Here is a 22,634-nt window from a genome sequence, read left to right on the forward strand (position 1 = left end):
CCAGTTTTCCAAAGACGCAAACTCAATGTGAACCTAACGGAGTCTGAAGAACTCCCTGACCCTGGGTCTGTGGTTTGAGCCAGGCAGTAGGCATGTCATTATCTTTTAAAGCCAATAAAGGCTCACTACTCTGCAGTGTGTTGTCCAAACAGGGCGAAGAGGAAGGCTGACATCTTACAAATGACAGGGTGTGTTTGGGAAGCTGGGTGGCAGGATGTTTTCTTTCATGTTTTGAACGCTTCTAACTGGACTTGACATTTTTAGTCTGTCCCTTGATGAGTTCAAGCAACAGGCTTGCAGAGACAGATGCAGGTGTTGCGTAGATTGTAAAATGGCACATGGATGACTGCAAAACATGTTAGAAAAGGTCGAAAATCTGTGACCGTACCATGGTTGTTTGTGGTCGATGCGGTTCATAAAGCGCTCATGTCCTTTTAGGTCTCCATAACCAGCTTTCCCTCCATAAGTGGGGGACCCAAGGTCAAAGCACAAACACACCCCCTCCTTTTGCCCTCCCTTACCCTTTAGCCCCTTTCACCTCTAGCCTATAGACCCATGCACACACACTTGGATTTGCCCTCAGAGGTAGAACTTCACATATTGAGGAGCCCTTCATTGTCGCTAACGAGACCTAGGTGGTTTATATATTGAGTGTTTCCTGTACCTGTCCCCAGAAAAAAAGGGAGGGAAAGGGAGAGAAAGCTGGAGGGAGAACCAAAAAGGAAGAGGGAGACGGCAATTAAGAGGGTCCTTCTTCTTCTACACTAATTGACAGCACTGCCATGGCTCTCTGCCCAGACTGTGTGACAATGGAGCGGAAACACACCATACACAGCAATGCTTTTTTTCATTCTTCCTCATTTCATTCATGTGTGTTTTTATTGTCCTTGCGTTCTAATCTCAGAAATACATGTGCGGACACTGCAGGGGAGTCCTACAAAAAGAAACTATTAATTCCTCTGTTCAAGTCATTTTTTTTCACTTCATCTGTCCCTCCCTCTCCCCTCTTACCATCGCTCACTACTTCCCCGAAAGGCTTGTCCATCATCACCTGCCGGCAGAGTTTAATCCTTTGGGTGTACACTCTCAGCTACATGAATGATTGCTCTGTTGACATGACTGCTTGGGACACACACAAACATACACACGCACTCCTGCCAGACCGAGGGACAGATTTACATTCTTTAAAAAAGCGAGGTTTAAGAATAAATCTGCAGAAGGGATCACATGGTGTGTTGATGTGATTATAGATCCAGACAGATATGGTTTTAACCTTGAGTTCTAACTGACACCTTAAAAACCTTTCAACGGCAGATTTGTTTCTGTGTGTCTGTCAAACAACATGTGAACATGATTTGTTGCCAGATTGACAAAATGTCAAAGATTCTGTAAACAAGATTTGAGTCACAATGAATGAATGACAGTGCTTCACATTAAAGCAGGGTGCACACAATAAGACAATCAGGCCGATTTGGGGCCCAAGTCCCTCTTCTGACAACCCAGAGCAGAGTTACGATTTTCTATGTTTCTAAAGATTATATTTCCAGAACCCTGAGGGCAGCCAAGCACTCACTCTGTGTGTGGAACACGTTTGCCAATTTTTTACCTCTACCTAGTGCTACATGTTCAGTCCATGTTCATTCTGTCTCCATGGCTTCCTTAACTTTATTTCCCATTTTCTTGTGAATTTTCAATAAGAAGTAGTCAAAGAACTATTGCCAGCTTCTTCTGCAGATTGTTTTTTATTTGCAGTTTTAGTAGTAATGCTTAGAAATCCATATGTTTGGCATTGTTTTGTGTTATGACCTATCATTGTGTTTTACCTACTTTATTATGGCTAATAGGCAAGCTTCATTTTTTTGTTATATTTTAAGAAAAAATATGTTAGCTCCCTTAAAGTGATTAAGTTAAGAGATAAAACACTCTTATCTGTGAGGTATATGAAGTTAGGACCAGGTGACTAGAATGCTTATTGGGTGACCATATTTTCCACTACTCCAAATCGGAACACTTGAATTTTGTCGCAAACCCACATGTATCAATCCACAGGTCGGTGACCTGTACTGGTCACACAAGGTAGAAGGTGAAGGTACCCGTTCAAGTTGGTGGTCACTGGCGTTTTCCTTACCGAAGTAGGTCGTGACAGTTCTACTTCCAGTCTGTACCCACCATTTGGGTTGTTCATTTTATTATGGCTTTGTATGTCTGCATTTTCACAATGGGTGACTAAAAAATGGACACCTGCAGTTTGTGCAAATCACAGAATATTCATTCTCTGGAAATTTTAAAATGAAGGAGAAAACACTTTGGAAAACATTGATTTCCTTTTGGACAAGCTTGCCTATTGTCATTATGCAGCAAGTAAGTAAGATAGGCTCGCTGCAACCATGAGACTGATTGACAAATCAGTATTGAACTTTGACTCGTGGTGCATTGGTGATGTTTTTCTTTTGGTTAAAACAGCAACAGCCTTGACAATGACATTGATCGACATATAATCAGTGTTGCAAGAATTGTGTATTATTGTGTTATTTTAATGGGTTTAAACTGGGACAGGGATTGATTAAAAATGGGACATGTTAATGTTTTATGGATATTTGTGGGGACTCTGCAAAACAGATCTTAAAAATGGGACGGTCCGGGTCAACTTGGGTCGTATAATCACCATAGTTTAGCTTAGCATAAAAAATGGAAATGGAGGTGGAAGCTAGCATGGCTCCATCTAAAGTAAATGAAATCCCTTGAACACCCCAAATTTTAAACAATTTTAAAGTGCTGACAGGTTTCTTTAAAACAGATTTTGAACTGGTTGGGGGTTTCGTGTTGGTTATTTATGTAGCTACAGTATAAGTTTTTTCATTTAACTCCTGGCAAGTTAGCTTACTTTTGAAATATCAGAGCAAATTCCTTTACAGCAGAAAAAATACAATGGTAGCATGCCCAAGCATTTCTCTACAGAGACTCTATCATCATTAAAAAACAAATTTCTTTTCTGTTCTTTTATATTCTGTTGTCTTCTGTCAGCCGTCTCGAGGTGGGTGGCTTTGAGTGGGTGGGTGTTGGTGATAGTGTTCAGTTCCCACCCAGGGACCAGATTGACTTGGCTGGCTGTTTTGTCTCCCAAAGAGGGAGTGCACTTTTCCTACAAAACTGATCCAGAAGAATTTGAAATCTAAATCCCCAGTGGCCAGTCTTACATAAGCTGTATTAAAGTGTTGTTCCGCACACTGCATTGGTGTATATATATAAAAAAACAGCCTTTATGAGAATGACATGTGAGAAATATGCTGGGTATTTGTTTGACATGTTGGAGAGAAGCTTGGTTGCCGGAGCCAAATTCTGAGCGTAAATTTGCTAGTTGACAAGGGACTCCAAAAACTGTCTTCTCTTCATAACCCCTATCTCTCTTTTCTAAATTGCTCACAGTTGTTGTGTCTGGATGGATTAAAGAATGAATTCAGGCTTTTAATATCGAATAGAGTTATAGGAAGATGGATTGTAGAAAATATCAATTGTACAAGCTGTTCAGAAAAGGTTTTCAAATGTGTTTCTGCTATGTAATCCATGACGTAAAAAATATACAATTACTTGCTTATAGACGAATTTTTGAAAAATAATTTCATACTTAAAAGCGCCTGTGAGGAAATTTTCTGTTTGTTTTGATTTTGGTGCCCCCCTGTGGACATAGCAGTACGTCTTATCTCTTGGATTTCGTCCTGTCCTGGAATTAGTTGATCTTGTCGATCATAGTTATCTTGTTATCTTTTGATGGTCAAATAGTGGCGTCAGAATAACTTTCAATCTGTTTAATTACCAGTTAAAACTCCTCTAGAGGTTTAATGCATTGACAACATTTCTGCTACCTTAATACATCCTGTCAGTTTTTTTTGCCATGGATTCACTCCAAGGATGGCAATATTAGTCTTTTAGTTGGTTGGTTCACCCTTTGATCCAAAAGCCTCCATTGTAATTTGTGTTTAGTGCAAATTAGTAAATGATACATTACATAATTTGATTCAGCTAGAGCTTTATTCCAAAGCAACTTGGACAAAACACAAAAATTACAAGAACTTTGGAACCTCATCAATTATGTGTAAGAGCTCCAAGTTCTTTATTTAAAAATAATAAGAGAATGGCTCAGATAGAGTTGTTTCTTTGTACTGTGGACCAAGGTACACTGGAAACCAAACAGGTCAGTTTTTTAGACAACAAAGGTATGCAGAGTTTCTGCTATTGAAAATGGAAACTTTCATTGAGAAGCAGCAGGGTTCCACTTGAGGGGGTATCTAGCAGATCATCAGTCACAGATTAGTGATCAGAATGAGTTGTAGGATTTGATCATATTGTGGACATAAAGTTGAAGTACCAGTGTCTTGGGTTGATTTCATGCAACCAATGGAAGGCAGTGCAGAAGATTTTTTGTATTTTGGGAAAACCTCGGTCAGGTTGGAGACCAGTGTGATGGCTGTATCCTGGATGAGCTACAGAGGTGCAGCAGATGTTTCCTCCTGATATTGTGGTGAAAGAATTTGCTGGTACAAGCTGTAGCAGTGATGTATTCACTAAAGGACAGATACTCATTGGATCTTGCAGCAAGCTCAAGGACATCACATAATTCTATTTGAATAATGGAAAGGAAAAGGATTGGTTGGACCATGCCTGGAAAGGTCACAGCTCAGTCTTTTCAAGGTAGAACTTGCAATAGTATGCAGACATCCACTGAGAGATGTCAACCAGAAACACAGAGATTTATGCAGACCAAAATAAGTCGTAAGTTTTATCTGAATTTCTATACGAAAAAACAAAAAAACATCAGGGGACCCAGACCATAACCCTGAGGAACCACGGTAGTGAGGCTACACAGGTTCAGTTTTAAGTGCAGTCCTTGAGGTATAGCAAACAGACATGCTAGGCTGAGATGGTGCATATTGTTATCACTATTCCTGCCAAATATCAGAATGTTAGCATGTTGACCTTAGTATTAACTCTGCTACAGAGTCATGAACCTCGGCTCAGAGGGGGAATTCACTAAGAATGGGTCATGGCCGCTAATAGCTCCAAGGTCCAATTCTGTGGCACAGTTCCCTCCAACTCTATTCAGATGTAAAATGTTTAATCTGCGTGTGCTGTTCATGTGTTGTTTGTGAATTAGACTGTTTTTGCAATAAGATCAATGGGGGGGGCCAATATTTCCCCAAATAGTAACATAATGGCTCCTCTAAATAAGTGAAAACAGCACTAGTGCACTGAACCACTATTTGCTCTGCAGTGCACTCAGAGGAGTATTTGAGTGTGCTTTGTAAATTAGATACTGTATTTTTTCTCAATTAGTGTAAGCTGTTCAATTCTTTTGTTAATTAGGCCTTTAGATGTTACTTGTCCACATGTTTAATACCAATTTTCAACTCACTGTTGCATTCCAAAGTGGATGTATACAATTTTTAGGATCATTAATATTTTAATGGCCAAGCACCCTTTTATTCATACACAACATTAGTAGTGTCTTTCAAGGCTTTGGTTGAACTCACTTCTTACTACAGCTCTCCAGGAATCCTGAAAGAGGAAGAGGGAGTGGAGAAGAAAGGGGGAGAAAAGCTGCTCTGAGGTCCAAGACAGAGACGGAACGATTTCCAATTCTTAGAAACAGATGATATGATTCATTATGCATTCAACAGCATTCAAAGGCTTCTGCTACGAGTGGTCCCAAAGCAGAGCCAAGATTGTATCTCTCATAGTCTGAAGCCGAGATCTCAACATATTTTCCAAGATTATTATCACTATTGGCTGTTGTTGCTGCATTCAGACAACAATCTAACAGTTATGCTGATGTGTTGTAATTTGTAGTATTTTCTCCAAATTTCACAACTTCATATTTCTTCTATTTGATGCAGATTTAGACCACCCAAATCAAGCTTGGCCCTGAAAAAAAATGCTCTTTCATATTAAGAAAGCAGTAAATGAACTTGACTGAAAGAGAAAGAGGGCAAGAGAAAATAAAGTAAGAGGTGTAATCAAGTCACAGGAGAAGGGGGAGAAAAAATTAGGAGTAAAGACAGATGGAAAATGGAGTGAGGAAGAAAGTGAAGGGGGTAGCAGGATGGTTGATGGTGAATGGGAGTAACCGTATGAGAGTAATTATAATGACTGATGTTGTTTACTCCCATTTCCCCTCGCATCATTTATTCTGTGGAGGTGGAAAACCCACCCACTCTTTCTTTGCGTTACAGACGAGTTCTACGGAGCGATGCCAAGCCCTGTCATAATCTCTCCTCTTCCGCTAATACTGGGAGCATTTATCCTGCCCTCTGCTTTCCACCCTCCTTTACTTATATTCTACCTCTATTAGACTTCTCTTTTACACGTCCTTTTCTTTACTTTCCATTTGACTTTGTCCTTATCTGTCTCAACCCCTACTCCCTCTTTCCATTCTTTTGTTTTCATTACTGCTGTGTGTGACTGCTGCGTTCGGGCCGAGCACATGTAAGACGTTAGCGTGATGTACAGCCGTTTACACTAAGGTTGACAAACTAAGGTTGGACGCTGTCATCCTTTCTTCCTTTTGTTTAATGTAGACCTGGTGGCGTGCGTTGCACACACACACACGCACACCAAAGTGGACACACACACACACCACCCACCTCTTTGTTTAAACTATGTTGTTTTTCTTCACCAGAAAACATGCAACAATGTATGGAAACAGATGTGTCATCTGAAAATGCAGAAAGGGGGTGATGAGGGAAAGAGAGAGAGAGACAGAACAAAAACCACAGCTAAATATTTTCATCTGTGTCTGGGAGTGTTGAGCGAATACACGATTCTGCAAATCCAAACAAAACTGGAGCATATGATTTCACATGTCTGACACTTTGTCCTTAAGAGGAGGGCTTAAAACTGTAGGTCGTGAAGGAAGTAAAAGTGGTACAAATTACTTAAAGTACAGTAAAGTTCAGGAGGGTCTTTCCTTGTTGGTGATGGTAAACACTTTGGAATTTGCTAATGATCTGCCCATTCACAAAGAGGAGAGATTTTTTTTTTTCTCTTCCATCTGTGCTTATTGATTCTGGCACCATGACAGATGCCTAATGAGAAACAGGGCTGGAGGAGAGCTCTGAGGACCCCAGAGGGAGGCTCAGTCTGAATCAACGCGCCACATGCTCAGACAATACACACACACCACACACACACACACACACACACACACAGATATGAGAGCACACATTCAGGCCCGATGTGAATACACGGGGATGAGTTTATATCGTAATCACAGACACGGAGAATGATTAAATAGGTGTCAGCGATAATCCCGAACACTGACCTCCTCTGTCTGGTGGTCTTTGAAGGTTTTTTTTCAGATGTTAATTCCATTTCAAGATACATCACTTCTTTATTTTATCAACTCAGTAATGGGAACCTATTTGTTTTAGTCCATTTAGGCATAAAGACTCAACTCATGCATACAAAACAGAATCTATATTACCAAATCTGAATCTCATGTTTGAAAAATGCTGTCAAATCTTCACACAAGACAACCGGAAAGACAAATATGCCCTGTAGAATTCCTGCATTCCTGCTCTTTTTACAAGGGGCTCAGCAGGTCAGACTCAAAGCTCTTCCTGTCAGCATAGGAAAGAGCCATTGAGCAACACATTGAACCCCAAATTACCCCTGACGATCAAGGTAACACCTTACATAGTACTGACATCAGAGTGTGTCTGTGTGAATGGGTGTACAAGAGGCAAGTTGGGATGCAGGGTTTGGATGCACACATTCGAGGTGCGGCCAGACTTTCTGGTCCACCTGGGGCACCGACCAATGCAAGGGTGGCATTAATGGTGCTTTCCATTTGAGCTCGGAAGTTGGACATTCCGAGTCGCCAGTTCGACATGTCATCAGGAACGCCTCCTGAAGTCGGATCTCCAACTAGAAAACTCTGAGGAACTCCAGTAGCCCAAGCAGAAATCCAGCATGGCTGCTGCCTGCATCAACTGTGAAGTCTCTGGAACGCTCTCCCACAAACCACCCGTGACAATAACTCTCTGCCCACCTTCAAATCACAGCTCAAAACACATCTTTTTTGATGATCTTATTCTGTTTGACCCCGCCCCTTCTTACTGTTGCTGTTTTTGTTTTTGTATTTGTGTAGTTGATTGCGTTCTTGTTTGTACTCACTGTTTTGCTGCTGTGTGTGTGAAGTGACATTGATACAATCATGCAATTTCTATCTGTGGACATTTTGTCATGTTACATTTGTGCGCAAACTACCGCTTTGTATGTTGTTATTGCCTGGAATTATCTATTGAGTCATTATTTCAGCAAAATAAGAAAAATCACTTCAAAATAATGTCCTAAAGTACTACACTTACAAGGACACACATAGAGAGGAACATCTGAAACAGTTCAAAAAAGTAAAAAACACTGAGTTCTTGTCTTTCATTTCTCAATGCGTGTCACATATTCACTCAGAGTTTTTGGTGGTATCTGTTTCGCTACTGATGAACCAATGCAAACTTGTGGGTCTGCAAACCCTCACGCATGCACAGGCACACCCAGGCACACACACTCACACATAAACACACATTTTAAACTTTAACAGAGACCTGATTGGAGTGGAAGTTGTCGGCGTAGGATTTGAGAGCAGGAAGTGTGTAATTATCATGGACAGAGGGGCAGATAGATGGATGTGTGTGTGTTTAAGACTCCCCCTCAATTTCCCTGCAATCTACTGGACTAATAGAAAGCAGGTGTGTGTATGTTACTGTGCGGTGCATGCAATTGTATGAATACACCTAAAGGTTTGCGTGTGATACAGTGTGTCACGGCAAAAATGGATTCAGTTCAAGTTTCTCTATGTTGAACTCGGATGATGAGTGAGTGACAGGGACAAGAAAACTGTGTTGGGGCCCAAGAAAGATAGAAATGATTCTCACAAAGTGTCCCTTTCTCTGCAATTATGATCATTTGATGAGAAGTCCAACAGTGCTAATGACTGTTAAAGTGAAAGTTTGGTGAAGGATAAGGACACCAAACTTAGTTTTTTGTCTGGTCCCTGCATCTTCCCTGAGGAAGATCTTTTGGATTGAAACATTGAACATGTTTAAAATAAAGTTACTTATTGTGAGCTGAACAGTGTGTGGACCGTTCTCTTTTTTCCTGAATCTATACAACTCTATTTGGCATTCACAAAACTAGACATTCACTTAGCTAGAGAATACTATACAAGAAACATTTTTTAATCAGTAATACTACCACTTTTTTTTAAATCTGGCAATGGCAATTAGAAGCAAGATCTTAGATGTAGCTACTTGAGTTTTATTGGCAATGATTTTCCTACTAACTAATTGTAACTATAAATCTGAACATGGAAACTTCCTAGTGGTTGATTACCAAATTATAGAAGGCACATACATACACACATACACACAACAAGCTAGAATCTGTGATTTATGCCATGTGTAAAATAACCATTTCATATTTGTAAAAGATGTGAATGTTTTCCAGTTTTAATAATTGTGTCTGTACGGTTCACAGTAAATGTGTGTGTGTGTGTGTGTGTGTGTGTGTGTGTGTGTGTGTGTGTGTGTGTGTGTGTGTGTGTGTGTGTACAAGCTTATGCATGCAGTGCTGTTTCACATTTGTCACAGAACCTCTCTCCCTCTCTCAGCCAATCCCCAGCTTCCTCTCAGAGCAATAAAGGAGCATGCTTTAAAAATGCCTGGAATCACCATAAAAAGTGTGTCCCTGCAACCACATGTGTCTGTACATGAGAGAGAGAGAGAAAAAAACATGAACAGTAGATTCATGTTTGTATATTATATATAAGTTTCGGAGTCTCATTCGTATGCACTAACAGACCAATGAGTGAGCTCCGTATGTCAAGAGAAGTAAAAAGGGGTTATGTAAGGTAAGATCTGTTCCTCTAGGCTGGATTTCACACTCATCTTCTGTGACTGCTCACAACAGACATTATAAAGCAGTTGAGACATGATTTCCTTTTAAGGCGCCTCTGTATTGCATTTATATTTTCTACTTGGGTATATTTTCTTTTGTGTCATTCTGGATGAACGTGATGACCCAGTGCAGCTCCACAAAATCCCTCCACAAAAACAAAACAGAACATTATAGAGAATATATATATGTGCTCAAGAAACAACAATCTTTTTTTATTGGTTGTTCTCAAGAAGCTCTCAACACGGGACAAAGCCTGAAAAAGACAAAAGTCCGTTTTATTGTTGAAAATTACAGAGTGTGATGTGAGGTTCACTCCAGAGCCGTGGAGCACAGTAAGCTTTGTAGTTTTTTTATTTATAAGCAAGATTTTATTGGCTGATCTGTGTAGAAGAGAAGAAAGTAGAGTCAGGGTGAGAATTGAATGTTTTAACTTAAAACTGTGATCAGAAAATATAAACAGTCTAACTTCCATTAACAATAGTTAAGTGTTTTATGGTGCACACTTTCATGATGAAATGATTTACACTTAATAAGCATTTTTGCACAAATCAAAAGTGGTATTTCTTTCAAAAGCCAGTTAGAAATTGTCTCATGCATAAAGAAATTGGTTATTTTTTTACTTTCACAAACCTAAAAAGTTGTACAACCACAACGTTATGCTTCAGGATTTTCTTCTTTTAAAGGATTTGGGGCTTTTTATGTCTTCATTGTAGAGATAGTACAGTGGATCGTCAGAAACCAGGGACAAAGAGAGAGTGGGGAACAAATTGGGAGTAAGGCGCCAGAGGTCGGATTCTAACCGTGCCACTGCATCAAGGACTACAGCCTCTGTACATAGGGGGTGCTCTACAACCACTAGGCTACATTGCAAAAATTCAAACAAATTTACTGTATATCGTAAAGCCATTTAAAAAAGAAAATAGGCAACAATCAATTAATCCATTTTAATTTGTATTGTGCCATTCCATAACACGTTATCTCAAGACACTGTAGAAGAAGAAAAGGTGTAAACTGTACTCTTTATTATATTAGTTACAGAGACCCAACTTAATCCACCTTGAGAAAAGCACTTTGTAACATTTAGAAAGTAACAGTGGCAAGGAGAAATTTTATTTAAACAGGCAGAAACCTCGAGCAGAACCAGAAACGTGTTGAGCAGCCGAAAACTGTGAGAGTGCTTGGAAAATGGGATAGAGGGAGAGTCTGGAAGAGAGAGAGTGATGGGGACAAACAAACAGAACAACAACAACAGATAGCACAGACTTAAGGCAATAATGAATGTCATTAAAAGTCACATTTATAAAGACTGTCATTTTTTGGGAAAAGTTACGTCTTTGGACTACATTCAGTTGTTGCCCTGTATTATTGAGTAGACAAGGTACCCAAGAAATGCCTCATCGATCATGTCGTCACATTTAATTTTTTTGCTTTAAATGGCACTAACAGCCGTCTTTAACACACATTTTTATCAAGTCACGCTGCACGTGAGGGTAGTTTTTTTCAAAGGGAATACATGTGAAAACAGCAGTCTTACATTGTGCTGTTGGGAAAATGCAGCAAAACACTGTCATGATAAAAATGATAAACGATGGACTTTCACTAGTACATATGTTAGCGATTACACATTATGTTTTCAGATGTCTACCCAATTATAAATGAGTCTTTTGATAGAAGGCACAAGGAAGACCAGAGCATACCATCAAGATTACGACCGCATTTATGATCTTCCATCAAGTTCTTTCATTGAAAACAAAAAGATATGTTGATGACCATGCCAAAATTAAATGTAAAAAAGATTGGATTGAAGGCAAAGTTGGAATTGACACAATAAAGGTTAATCATCAAGACAAATAGGAGTATGTCGGATGCTTTGTTAGTAAAAGAGATATAATAATCCATGACAGTTCCCTCTCTGATTAATGCTTTACTCTTCTTCTACTGAATCATGTTGCAAACTGGACAACTTTTGAAAAATTGAAAAATGACAGAAATAATAAGATGAAGATAATAACCCACTTATCATGTATCGTTTTTTAAAAGGTTAATAAAATAGATCACAGTGTGCGCAAAGATTCATCAGACTGAACATATCAGATACAAGTTTTCGCCAGTGGAGTGATAAAAAAAAATATGAATTTCTGCTTCACATAATGGGTGGCCCAAATACTTTTTTACACTCTTCTGTGGTTAACACCATTCAAAAACAAAATCATTCACATTTGTAAAAAAAAAAAAAAAAAAAAAAAAAGAAATATTTCTAGTCTCTAAGTTAAAACTGTGTGAAAGTTTTGTGCAATGGATATCCTGTGGAGTTGAAAATGAAAAATTAATTTAATTCAGAAGAAAAAAAATGCAGTTCCACGGGTGTCCACTTGAGGCTGGCTGCAAAAGGCAAGTACACCCCATTAGGTCAATGGGGTTTACAGCATTATTACAGAACATTACCATTTTTTACCAGTTGCTACACATTGCACTAGGGTAGAATTTTTTTATAACTCTTCCGATTTAACAATAATAAGCATAAGATTTATTCATGTATTTGTACAATAGAGGGACTGGCTGAATTGACTGACAGATGGACGTATTGTCGCTGCTTGCCACATGGCTAAACACCTTCTTGCGTGTTTCTAGATTGATCTAAAAGTAGGTGTCCACATTTCCAATACGGCGACTGCCATCATTGGGCTCTATAACACCACTTCAGAAACCAGTGGGTGACATCATTGAGACTACTAAAACACGACAAAGAGCATGAAAGCTAAGCTTAACAGTGCTTATCATGGAGTTCATTTATTCCTACTGTGGTAGCCAGCAGTAGAGCCCACACACAGTCCAGGGCATCAACCAGAGGAGCATCAGTATCGGGTGCACTCAGATAAGTGTCAGGTCATACTGGGCCACAGTGGAAGAACCATGGTGGTAATGGCTTTGGCCTGGACCAGAACAGGTAATAGGATTGGTCTGGATCAGAACTGGCAAATCTGTCAGCAGCTGTGTTGCTCCTGCTGTCTGTTAGCCCATGATAAACTCCAGAGACTGATATCCAAGCTCTCCACCAGGCTCCATCGCTTTCTGGCCAAACCACAAGGTCAAAAAACACAAATACTTCAAAAATGAGCCATCGCAGGCTTTGACTTTCCTTCCAAAATCTATATATGGTCGTGTTTTTTTTCATTGTATGGGGCAAGGGTTGGATCTATAATTTTTCAGATTATAATCTTGCAACAACTCTTATGATGATTTTGGCCTTAAAGTGAAATGATGTGCTTTTCATGTTGACCTAAATGGACACAAGGAGGGAAAAGAAGCACCTGTGAGTTCAAGATTCAAAGAATAAAAATGGTGTGTATTTTGAGATTAAGAAGTAATGCTTATTACCATCTGAGCCTTTTTAAAGTTAAACTTTTTAAAATGAATACCCTTGTCACTAATAGTCAGTGTTTGTGCTTTTAAGTTTAGTCAAATGTTATGCTAATTTGTAAAGCCAATTATTCTGTTTATTTCAAAGTTATGAACAGTTCTGGTCATTGAACCGATTGCATGCTGGTAGATTCATCCAGCTGGCAATTATAAATTGCTGGCTGTTATCAGATCTGCACTCTAAGCATTTACCCATATGCACTTTTAAATACACACATGCGCACACACACACACACACACACACACACACACACACATATGGATGAGTTGCTGCCCTACTGCGTGACAAACCGTCTCTTGGCTCTGTAATAATCACAGAGTAGCAGTACAGTAAAAACACACGTGGTTTACACTAAATTTCTCCTAGCTTCCATATGTGCGCCCAAGCAAGACACCCACACATCCTCAAGGACAAACACACACACAGACACACACAGACACACACACACACACACACACACACACACACACACACGTAAGCAAAGACACATTCATACACACACAAAACCATCAGTGTGTGGGTTTCCACTTTGGGCATCAAACCTCTCTCTCTCTCTCTCTCTCTCTCTCTCTCTCTCTCTCTCTCTCTCTCTCTCTCTCTCTCTCTAGTTTTCTTGCCATGTTTTTTCTTTCCTTCTCTCTCTCTTTTTTTCGAGTTTTGCCAGGGACCTTGTTCCAAACCCATATGCTGATGTTTTTACAAGACTGAGACTCACTTACTGATGCACACACACACACACACACACACACACACACACACACACACACACACACACACACACACACACACCATGCATGTGGAGAGACCTAGCTCTGGTACATCTAGGGTGGAGATGATGGTGAGCCTTGTCAAGTGTCTTATGGTTTCAACTCCTTACTTTCATCAAATGCGGGATACAGCTTTTTTGTTTTTCGGGGGGTAAGATGTATAGTAATGTGAAATTAAGTGTCAATTTTCATTGTCTTGACGTGATTATTATTGGCAGGGGATGTTACAAATTGCATAATTATTTTCAGTATCCCATGAATCAAGAATAGCAAAGCACTTATGGCTTAAGTCTAAGATAACTAATACTGACTTCTTACACTTGTAAGTAGATATGATGAAATATACTTTCAAGGGAAACTAGACTAGAAGAAAAATGATGTTGCACCTTCAAGACTCTTGTACAGACTGTTTCCATGTTCTAGGAATCAGGCCACAAGCATCAAATATGGGGAAACAGGCCAAAATCAAGCACACACATAAAGTGCACACACCTGTGTACACACCCACATACACACACATGCAGACCCGGACTTTCCTACCACAGAAATTCTGCCACTGGACCACTTTAAACACATTCCCCATCCTACAGACTGCTTCACTACATTCAAACTGTGCGCACATACCATGTCTCGTACGTGTATATTGAGCGGCATTCAAGTGGTAAAGGCACGCATTAACAACCACCACCACATCTGACCACACTCAGGCACATGCACAAGAAGGACATAATTAAGTCAAACTGTGTATCTGAGTGCACGTTATCTGCATATAACCGCTTTCTCATGCAAGCATGCATGCCCACAAGCACACACTCATGCACATGCACAAACTCACATATATGACATTACGTATGTTTAAACAACCGTTTCCTGGTGCAGTGTGTGCTGGGCCGCTCAGGGTCTGGCTGGAGCCTCTGGGTGATTTGTCAGTTCAAGCCATGCAGGCCGAGAACTCCTCAAAGTTTGCTTTGGGTTCCAGAGGGACAGGCTTCGAACCCCTGAATTCCTGGCCAAGGTATGCACTCTGCTTTACCCTCTGGACTCTCACCCCTGAACGTGCATGACACACACACACACACACACATATACACACAGATGAGAACATAAGCATATGCAGAGAAAGGTGTACATTTGCAAAAGTGGTCACACCTGCACGTTTAGCACACACTTTTACACATACAGCATGGTCTTTGTTCCAAGCATTTCCTATGTCCTTTTAACCCCTGAACTGTTAATGAGTTGGTGACAGGTTTCTCTTCAAAGCAGGTTAGATAAGTCCAACTGAACACATGAAAAACATTTACATTAATAGATGGAATGCATGATCTGATTATGCTCAGTGGATAAAGCATGCATGGTCAACTTACCTACAGATTGTCTTTTTAATGAATTGTACAATATTTTATCCACAACTATCAAAAAAACCCAGTCTTTTCAGAATGAGATTCTCATATATGTAAGTAGGAAAATAAAGGGAATAAACCTTTACGGCAAAAATGTACTTAAAAAATGTATTCATACTTTTTGACAAAACAGTCTTCATTTGTATACCAAATATTTTGTATGCAAAGAACATGACATTTGTTTCAATTAAGTCGTTTTTTTAAATTTGTGTTAATTCTTGATTCATTTTTTTTTTTTTTTAAAGCAAGATTTAAGGCTATTATCTTATGCAGAACGGTAACTTTTATTCTCCTTATTATTATTATTTTTTTGAATAATTTTTCATTTGATTTAGTAATTTGTATTAGGCTACTATAGTATTTTTTAAATATTGCCTGTGTATTTTGTATGCCTAAAACATGTCTCGTCATCCTTTTTCCAACTGAAAGCATTAACTATTCAACTAAATTAAACAGTGTAGTCGTGGACAGAGACACTGTGGAAACCTTCTTTGATAGTGGTAACCGAAGAACTGATATATCATCTATCTGAGCGGCAACTTGTAGCTTCTCAATATGAGAAATCCATCCTTTTACTGCTCCTGCAGCCATATGACTCAATTTCCCAGCAGGTCTTGCGAGGAGAACGGGCGACTACCAGCCAATCATCTTCTTCCGTACACGGAAGTTAGAGGGAAGAGGGAATTTCAGATTGTTTACATCACGGAACGGAAAGTTTGTCTTCTTGTCTGAAGATATTATGTAGAATGAATGTCTAAAGCTGACTTTTAGACATTTAAGTTTGATGTCTGCACCACCCGTGTACACGTAAGTCGACATTTAAAGCTTCTATACCAATATTCATACGGCAGTAGATTAATAAACTAACAAGCTAATAGCTGGAATATAGTAAACTCTGTGAAGAGGTTTAATCATTATTATCACGTTGTTAGAGATGTAATGACTCTCTGACTCACAGACGAATTTTAAGCCTCTTGTTTGTATTAAAAAGTGAACTGACATGCTTTATCCGTGTGTAGTCTACCTGTAGCTGAGTGAAGGAAACACTGGCATCCTGTGGTCTGTTTGAGGTATTACACCTGAACCTTTAACTAAAGCAGGGGTGGGCAACTGGCGGCCCCCATCAACCCTCAAATGTGGCCCTCAGGTCAATTTTTACGTATCAATTAATTGGGAACATGAAGAAAAACATGACAAAATCTGCCATGAAATCATGAAAACCAGAAATATGTCCATAATAATATTTGATCACTCGTAAATGTTGAGTTAAATTGGAGGAAAAAAATGACTGTAATCGTTTTTGTATTCTACAATTTGGCCCTCTGGCAGTGAGAATTAAATGAATGTGGCCCCTGCTGTGACCAAAGTTGCCTTTAGGTAGTCAGATAATGTAAGCTGCTGGTCCAAATCCTAGAAGAGTTGGTTGAGTAAAGTCAAAGTACCTACAGTAAAAGATTGTAATTGTTTACTCCTCAAACATTTCTATACACCTGCCTTGTAATGCCTAATTTCCATTGGTTAATTCTCTTCACTTTTCTTCTTTAAGATTCTTGATGAATGTAAGATTGTTGGAGCAAAATTATGAAAAAATGTACAATTGTATTACCTGGAATCAGCTGTACATAAATCTCCCTTTTATGGCTGTTAATGCCACGACCCTCACAGTAATCTCTTATAATCTAGACCAGGGATGGGCAACTGTGGTCACAGCAAGGGCCACATTCATTTAATTCTCACTGCCAGAGGGCCAAATTGTAGTTTCCAAAAACAGTTACAGTCAATTATGTCTCAGATTTAACTCAACATATACCAGTGATCAAATATTATTATGGACATATTTCTGGTTTTCATGATTTCATGGCAGATTTCATTATGTTTTCTAAATGTTTCCAATTAATTGATGTGTAAAAAATTAACCTGGGGGCCACATTGAGGGTTGATGGGGGCCGCATGTGGCCCCCGGGCCGCCAGTTGCCCACCCCTGATCTAGGTGTTCTTAAACATACCGCAGCACACAGAGGTACATTTTTTCAGAAGGTGATGTTAAACTGATTTGATTAAACTGAAAAATAATGTCAACAATCTCATAATTGGAACTGCAAACTCGCCCCTTACCCAAAGTAAACAAGCTTAGAGTTTAAAAAAAAAATCTTCACAGATAATATTTGAGCAGTCACATCTTGTTCCTGCTCCAGAATGTGGACAGCAAACACCGGAGCTGCTTGCGAGTGTGTTTATGTGCACACACATACGTAACTTTTAGCCTGTGTGGCATGGGTTTGCTCATACACTGATAAATGATCTGTGTCTACCTGTAAATATATATGCTTGATTAAGATTGTTGGTAACATTATCTGCTACTTCCATATTGCGCAATCAGTTTGTTTCCGACTATGTGTTAATCAAAGTGGAGCCCTGTACACAAGTAAACAAGAGGCGCTTGTTCCTAATTTGGTTGGGTTTTTTTCTGCTCCTTGAAAATGAGTATTTATATATTCACATCAGCGAGCCATAGGGGCTTTCCAGCAGAGATGATGGCAAGACATTAAACAAACCGTGTGCAGTGAGGTGATCATAAAACACAACCCTGTGGTGTCTTACACAGACCTGTCATTATGGTAAAAAAAACACACACACACACACACACACACACACACAAACGCACACACACAAACACCATTCTCAGGCTTTCCAAATTCACGCCACACATCCCGACACACACCCTTGTGATCTGCCCCCCCCCACGATTTTCCCTCCATCATCATAAAAGATGAAGAATGTTCTGTTTATTTCTCAGTAGGCCTCCGTGAATGTGTTCGTGTGAAAAGGTTTGATCGCCTGCAGCGTAAAAGTGTGATGCTTAGATGGTGGTAATAAGAGCTTAACATAACCAGATGAACTACCTATGTTTCCATCAATGTTCCTCTGATCATAACCTTCAATTTTCTATATTGTAATTTAATTCTGCTCTAATGGAAAATAGGGGAAGATATAGGCCACACATGCACCGTACAAAGTAGAGCACACATGCATTGGCAGGATATTTTGGGGCTGGCTCGACTAAACATTGTTCTAGACGACTCATAGTCGTTTATTCAAGCTCACAGTAAGGAGGTTCCTGGTCCTCTCTGAGTGGAGTTTGCATGTTCTCCCCGTGCATGCATGGGTTCTCTCTGGGTACTCTGGCTTCCTCCTTCAGTCCAAAGTCATGCACGTTAATTGGTGACTCTAAAAAAAAAAAAAAAAAAGATAAAGGATGGATGGATCTAAATATAGAGGCGCTGGTGGAGCAGTGGTCAGTAGCCCCATGTAGCGGGCGTCCCAGGTTCAAATCAGACCTGTGGCTCCTTTCCAGCATGTCATTCCCCTCCCTCTCTCTCCCTGATTTCTGACTCTATCCACTGTCCTATCTCTCCCGTAAAGGCCCCAAGAGCCTATCTAAATATTAATTTAAGAACCAGTGGTTTAGATTCCAGGGGTGAAAAGGAATTTTCACAGAAACATTGTTAACACTGTGCTTCAAACATGAAAACATGCTATAATGATCCTCTCACGGGTAGATTTAACAAGCACACGCATGCTTCTAGCCTCCTGTTAACGTCAGTACTTACACCGATGGTTTTTATGATTCTTAATGTCTGGGAAGAAACATCATGGGACTGAAGATTAATTAAGGTTTAGTATAATAACATCCCCTCCCTGCTTCAGTCCTTTGAGACATATTTGGGAGACCGCTGGTTTAAGAGTGATTTTATTAAACATTCTACTAAGAGTTTCATCAACTTATGACAAACATAGTCAACTTTTTGGGGGCAACCCTACTGAGCTTTATGGCAGAAGTTTGTTTTTCCATTTTTATATTTGATTAAGTGTATATTTTGGGAAATAAAGGTGACATTTCTTCACAAATATGAGATATTTGCATTTTTAAATGCACAAAGAAGACCCTTTCTTTTAGTCTTACAATTCTTCACACATAAAACTCCACAACGGCGTGGGTTTTCATTCTTTAAGGCAAGTTGATCCACCCATGTTAGAAACACTTCAGAAAACATGGAATATCTTTGCGACCAATATGGATGCTGAAATTAGTTAATTAAAATGTGATTTCATTGGAAGATCGCAACGTAAAAGTCAACATAGAGCAGCTGAAACAGCCACAAAGAAAAGATGTTTTATACAGATGTTGTGTGTCTGTATACTCCATGGGCTTGACTGCGGTTTTTGATTTTTTTTTTTGTTCTGCTTAGGATGTCACCTTGTTCCTGAGAACATTCACCTGAACAAGCAGAAAATGTCTCAGCTGCAGCCACAGAGCCAGCTCCAAGGTTCAGCCGAGGAGCCCCTCCTGAACATCCAGCAGATGCAGTTCTGGCTGGACAAAGCGGTGGCATGGGGCCAGGCTGAGCGCCCAGACTCTCAGAAAGACACCTGCCTGCATTTGAACAGACTGAGGGATTTCCTTCAGCGACTCCTCACACATATCAACTGCATGGTGAGCTATACAGAAACGTTGAGCCTGGGCCTTTACATTTTTTTTTCTTTTTTTTACTATGTAATAATGAACAACAGAAGCTTTAACTTTTATATTTGTGAGAGATTGAGACAGTCCTCCTAGTCCCTGACCTCTTGCAGGGTTGAACAACCTTACCTAATGAAATATGAGTTAATCAGTTAGGCCTAACAGCTGATTAATGAAGCACTAAAGTAATTTAAACACCAGCACTTCTAGTACACACACACACACACACACACACACACACACACACACACACACACACACACACACACACACACACACTGGAACATGCACACGCTGACTCTTTGTCAGAGCGAGAGCACGAACAGCCAGTCCAGCGTTGGAAGGATCGTACTAACAGAGGCTGCTCTGTGCTGTGCAGAGGCTTTCTGGCAGCGCTGCAGTGTTGAGTTAGTCAGGTAATAGCCGCATTGGGACCTTCGGCGCTAACCTAATGTATCCCTATATCAGGTCCAGCAAATTTGGGAAGGGGGCAGAGGACAGGAGGGGGTGCAGGGCTGTGAGATCTCAGTGTTAATTCGACCTTGACTCCTGCCTCCAGCTCTAGCTCTTAGAACTCTCTGTCTTTCTGCACTTTTCTCACATAACATACTCTTTTCTCACAGAAGAAATCTTTTTCATGTCAGCTTTACAGTCGTTTTACTGTTTTAAATGTACGTCTCTTTGTGACATATGTTTTAATGTAACACTGTGATGGTTAGAAGCAGTCTCAATGTCTCTCTGATGGTCTTACTTATGATTTTTTCCCCTTGATTTGGGCAACAATCCCTTTATTTTTTTTATAGATCCAGCACTATAAAAACTGGCTGTTATTCATATCTGTCGGTGTCCTTCTCTGATAGCATTACTTTGAGTACATGTCATGCAGAGGTTTCAGCATGTGTAGGATGATGGAGTGGATACAAAGAAAGAGAAAAGAATGGTATAGTTTAATTGGGTTGAAATACTTTTTTACTGGCAGTGATCTCATAAAAAAAAAGACCAGATGAGGATATCCTGCTTCTTGGCAGCATTTTGCAGCCTTTGATGACTGAACAACTTTCCTGTGGCTTATGCACAAAGATGAGGAATAGTCCTAATTATTGTTCTTTTTTGGATTTTACATTTGGTTAGAAAAGTGAAGGAAGCTTCCCATCTCAATTGTACACATACAGACAACAAGAAAGTTCAACATTAAAGCCAAGGAAGGCCTGTCAAAAGTATATGATCACTTGATTACAATTATTGGAGCAGACTGCAAGCAGTTTGCAAAGCTGTAAATATAGGCAATAACAGAAACAGGAAATTAAATAACTATGGCTCCATGTGCTGGATTGAGACAAATACACAGTTTGCCTTAACTCAACAATGACAAGTCCGAGATTAGAGCTTGGCTGTCTAGAGCCTAATGCTGTTTGGCAGGTGTTTTGATTTCAGCACCTATTAGACAATCTTTCATACGTTCAGAAAAAAAGATGATGACAGAAAGGTGCTGATAATGGGTCTTTGTATTTATAGTGCAGAATCTCCCCTGCGGGTGCAGCCGTGCATTTGACAGCTCTGTGGAAAGTTGTGCTTCGGGTCATATACAGGCTGTCGGGTGCTCTGCTGCTTAATTTCAGTTTAAAAAAAACCAAAACAATCTGTCATAAAATAATGAGTTCATCAGCATGTATTCCACAGAAATATGTCCATTGTCCGACTCCTTACATAAGCTGTAGATGAATGAAAGAACAAAACACCTCAAGTGAATTTAATTTTTTCAAGTGAAATTAAAAACTTAGGTGAAATGTTGCTTCCATCCAGCTTTTCCAAAAGAGTAGTTTGGATAGAAATTCTGGGATGGATTCATTGCTTTTGGTTTCCCAGTTGCACAGTATATTTTAAAAGATAGATACATGACATGTTACAGTCTTTAACCCCATTTTTGTTACACAGGGGGATGTACTTATCGGTTGAACATCAGTATCAGCCGATATCTATCCCATTGACAGTCTCATCAGTAAATAATGTTTTCATGCACTGGTGTCAGTAGCCGACTGTAATGTGTTGTGTTAATGCTGTTGGACAAACTATTTTGGTTTCACGGTCAAACATGAAAGATCAAGTCGTCAGTCTGGGAGTCTTACGTTGTCTGTAGGAAGGATCAGTGACATGCTGTTTGCAAGACTATTTCCAGTGACATTTTATTGGTGTTGCTGTGGGGGCGCAGATGGCCTAGTGGTTAATGTGTGCGCCCCGTAAGAGGCTGTAGTCCTCAAGCTGGTTGCCAGGGTTTGAATCCAACCTGTGGTTCCTTTGCCAAATGTCATTCCTTGCTCTCTCTTCCTGATTTCAGGCTATATTCACTGTCCTATCTTTGTAAAAAAAAAAAAAAAAGGTATAAAAAGCCCCCCCCAAAAAAATAAGTCTTTCAATGTGTGCTAGGGTAAGCTGAAGGGGTGTGGCATCACTTTTGCATTTCGACCAGACAGTTCCTTTGCATGTCTTCGCTTCATATATGTCACCAGCGCAATGTCAGCAGCCGTCACGGGGTACTCCGTGTTCAATTCACGACAACAGAAGGAGACAGAGAA

At 39.8% G+C, this 22,634-nt stretch overlaps 1 protein-coding gene across 1 annotated transcript in view; it reads left to right on the forward strand.

Annotated features, from left to right (window-relative positions):
• Positions 1-16,207: 16,207 nt before the first annotated feature.
• The window catches only part of fancc (FA complementation group C), a gene marked incomplete in the record, with an annotated part of 33,753 nt that continues 27,326 nt past the window's right edge, over positions 16,208-22,634 (forward strand). The window contains 3 exon segments of the mRNA XM_065950073.1: positions 16,208-16,346; positions 16,559-16,609; positions 19,790-20,034. Coding sequence (XP_065806145.1) covers positions 19,834-20,034 — 201 coding nt within the window.

This window comes from Labrus bergylta, chromosome 2, assembly GCF_963930695.1.
Source record: "Labrus bergylta chromosome 2, fLabBer1.1, whole genome shotgun sequence".
Lineage (NCBI taxonomy): Eukaryota > Metazoa > Chordata > Actinopteri > Labriformes > Labridae > Labrus > Labrus bergylta.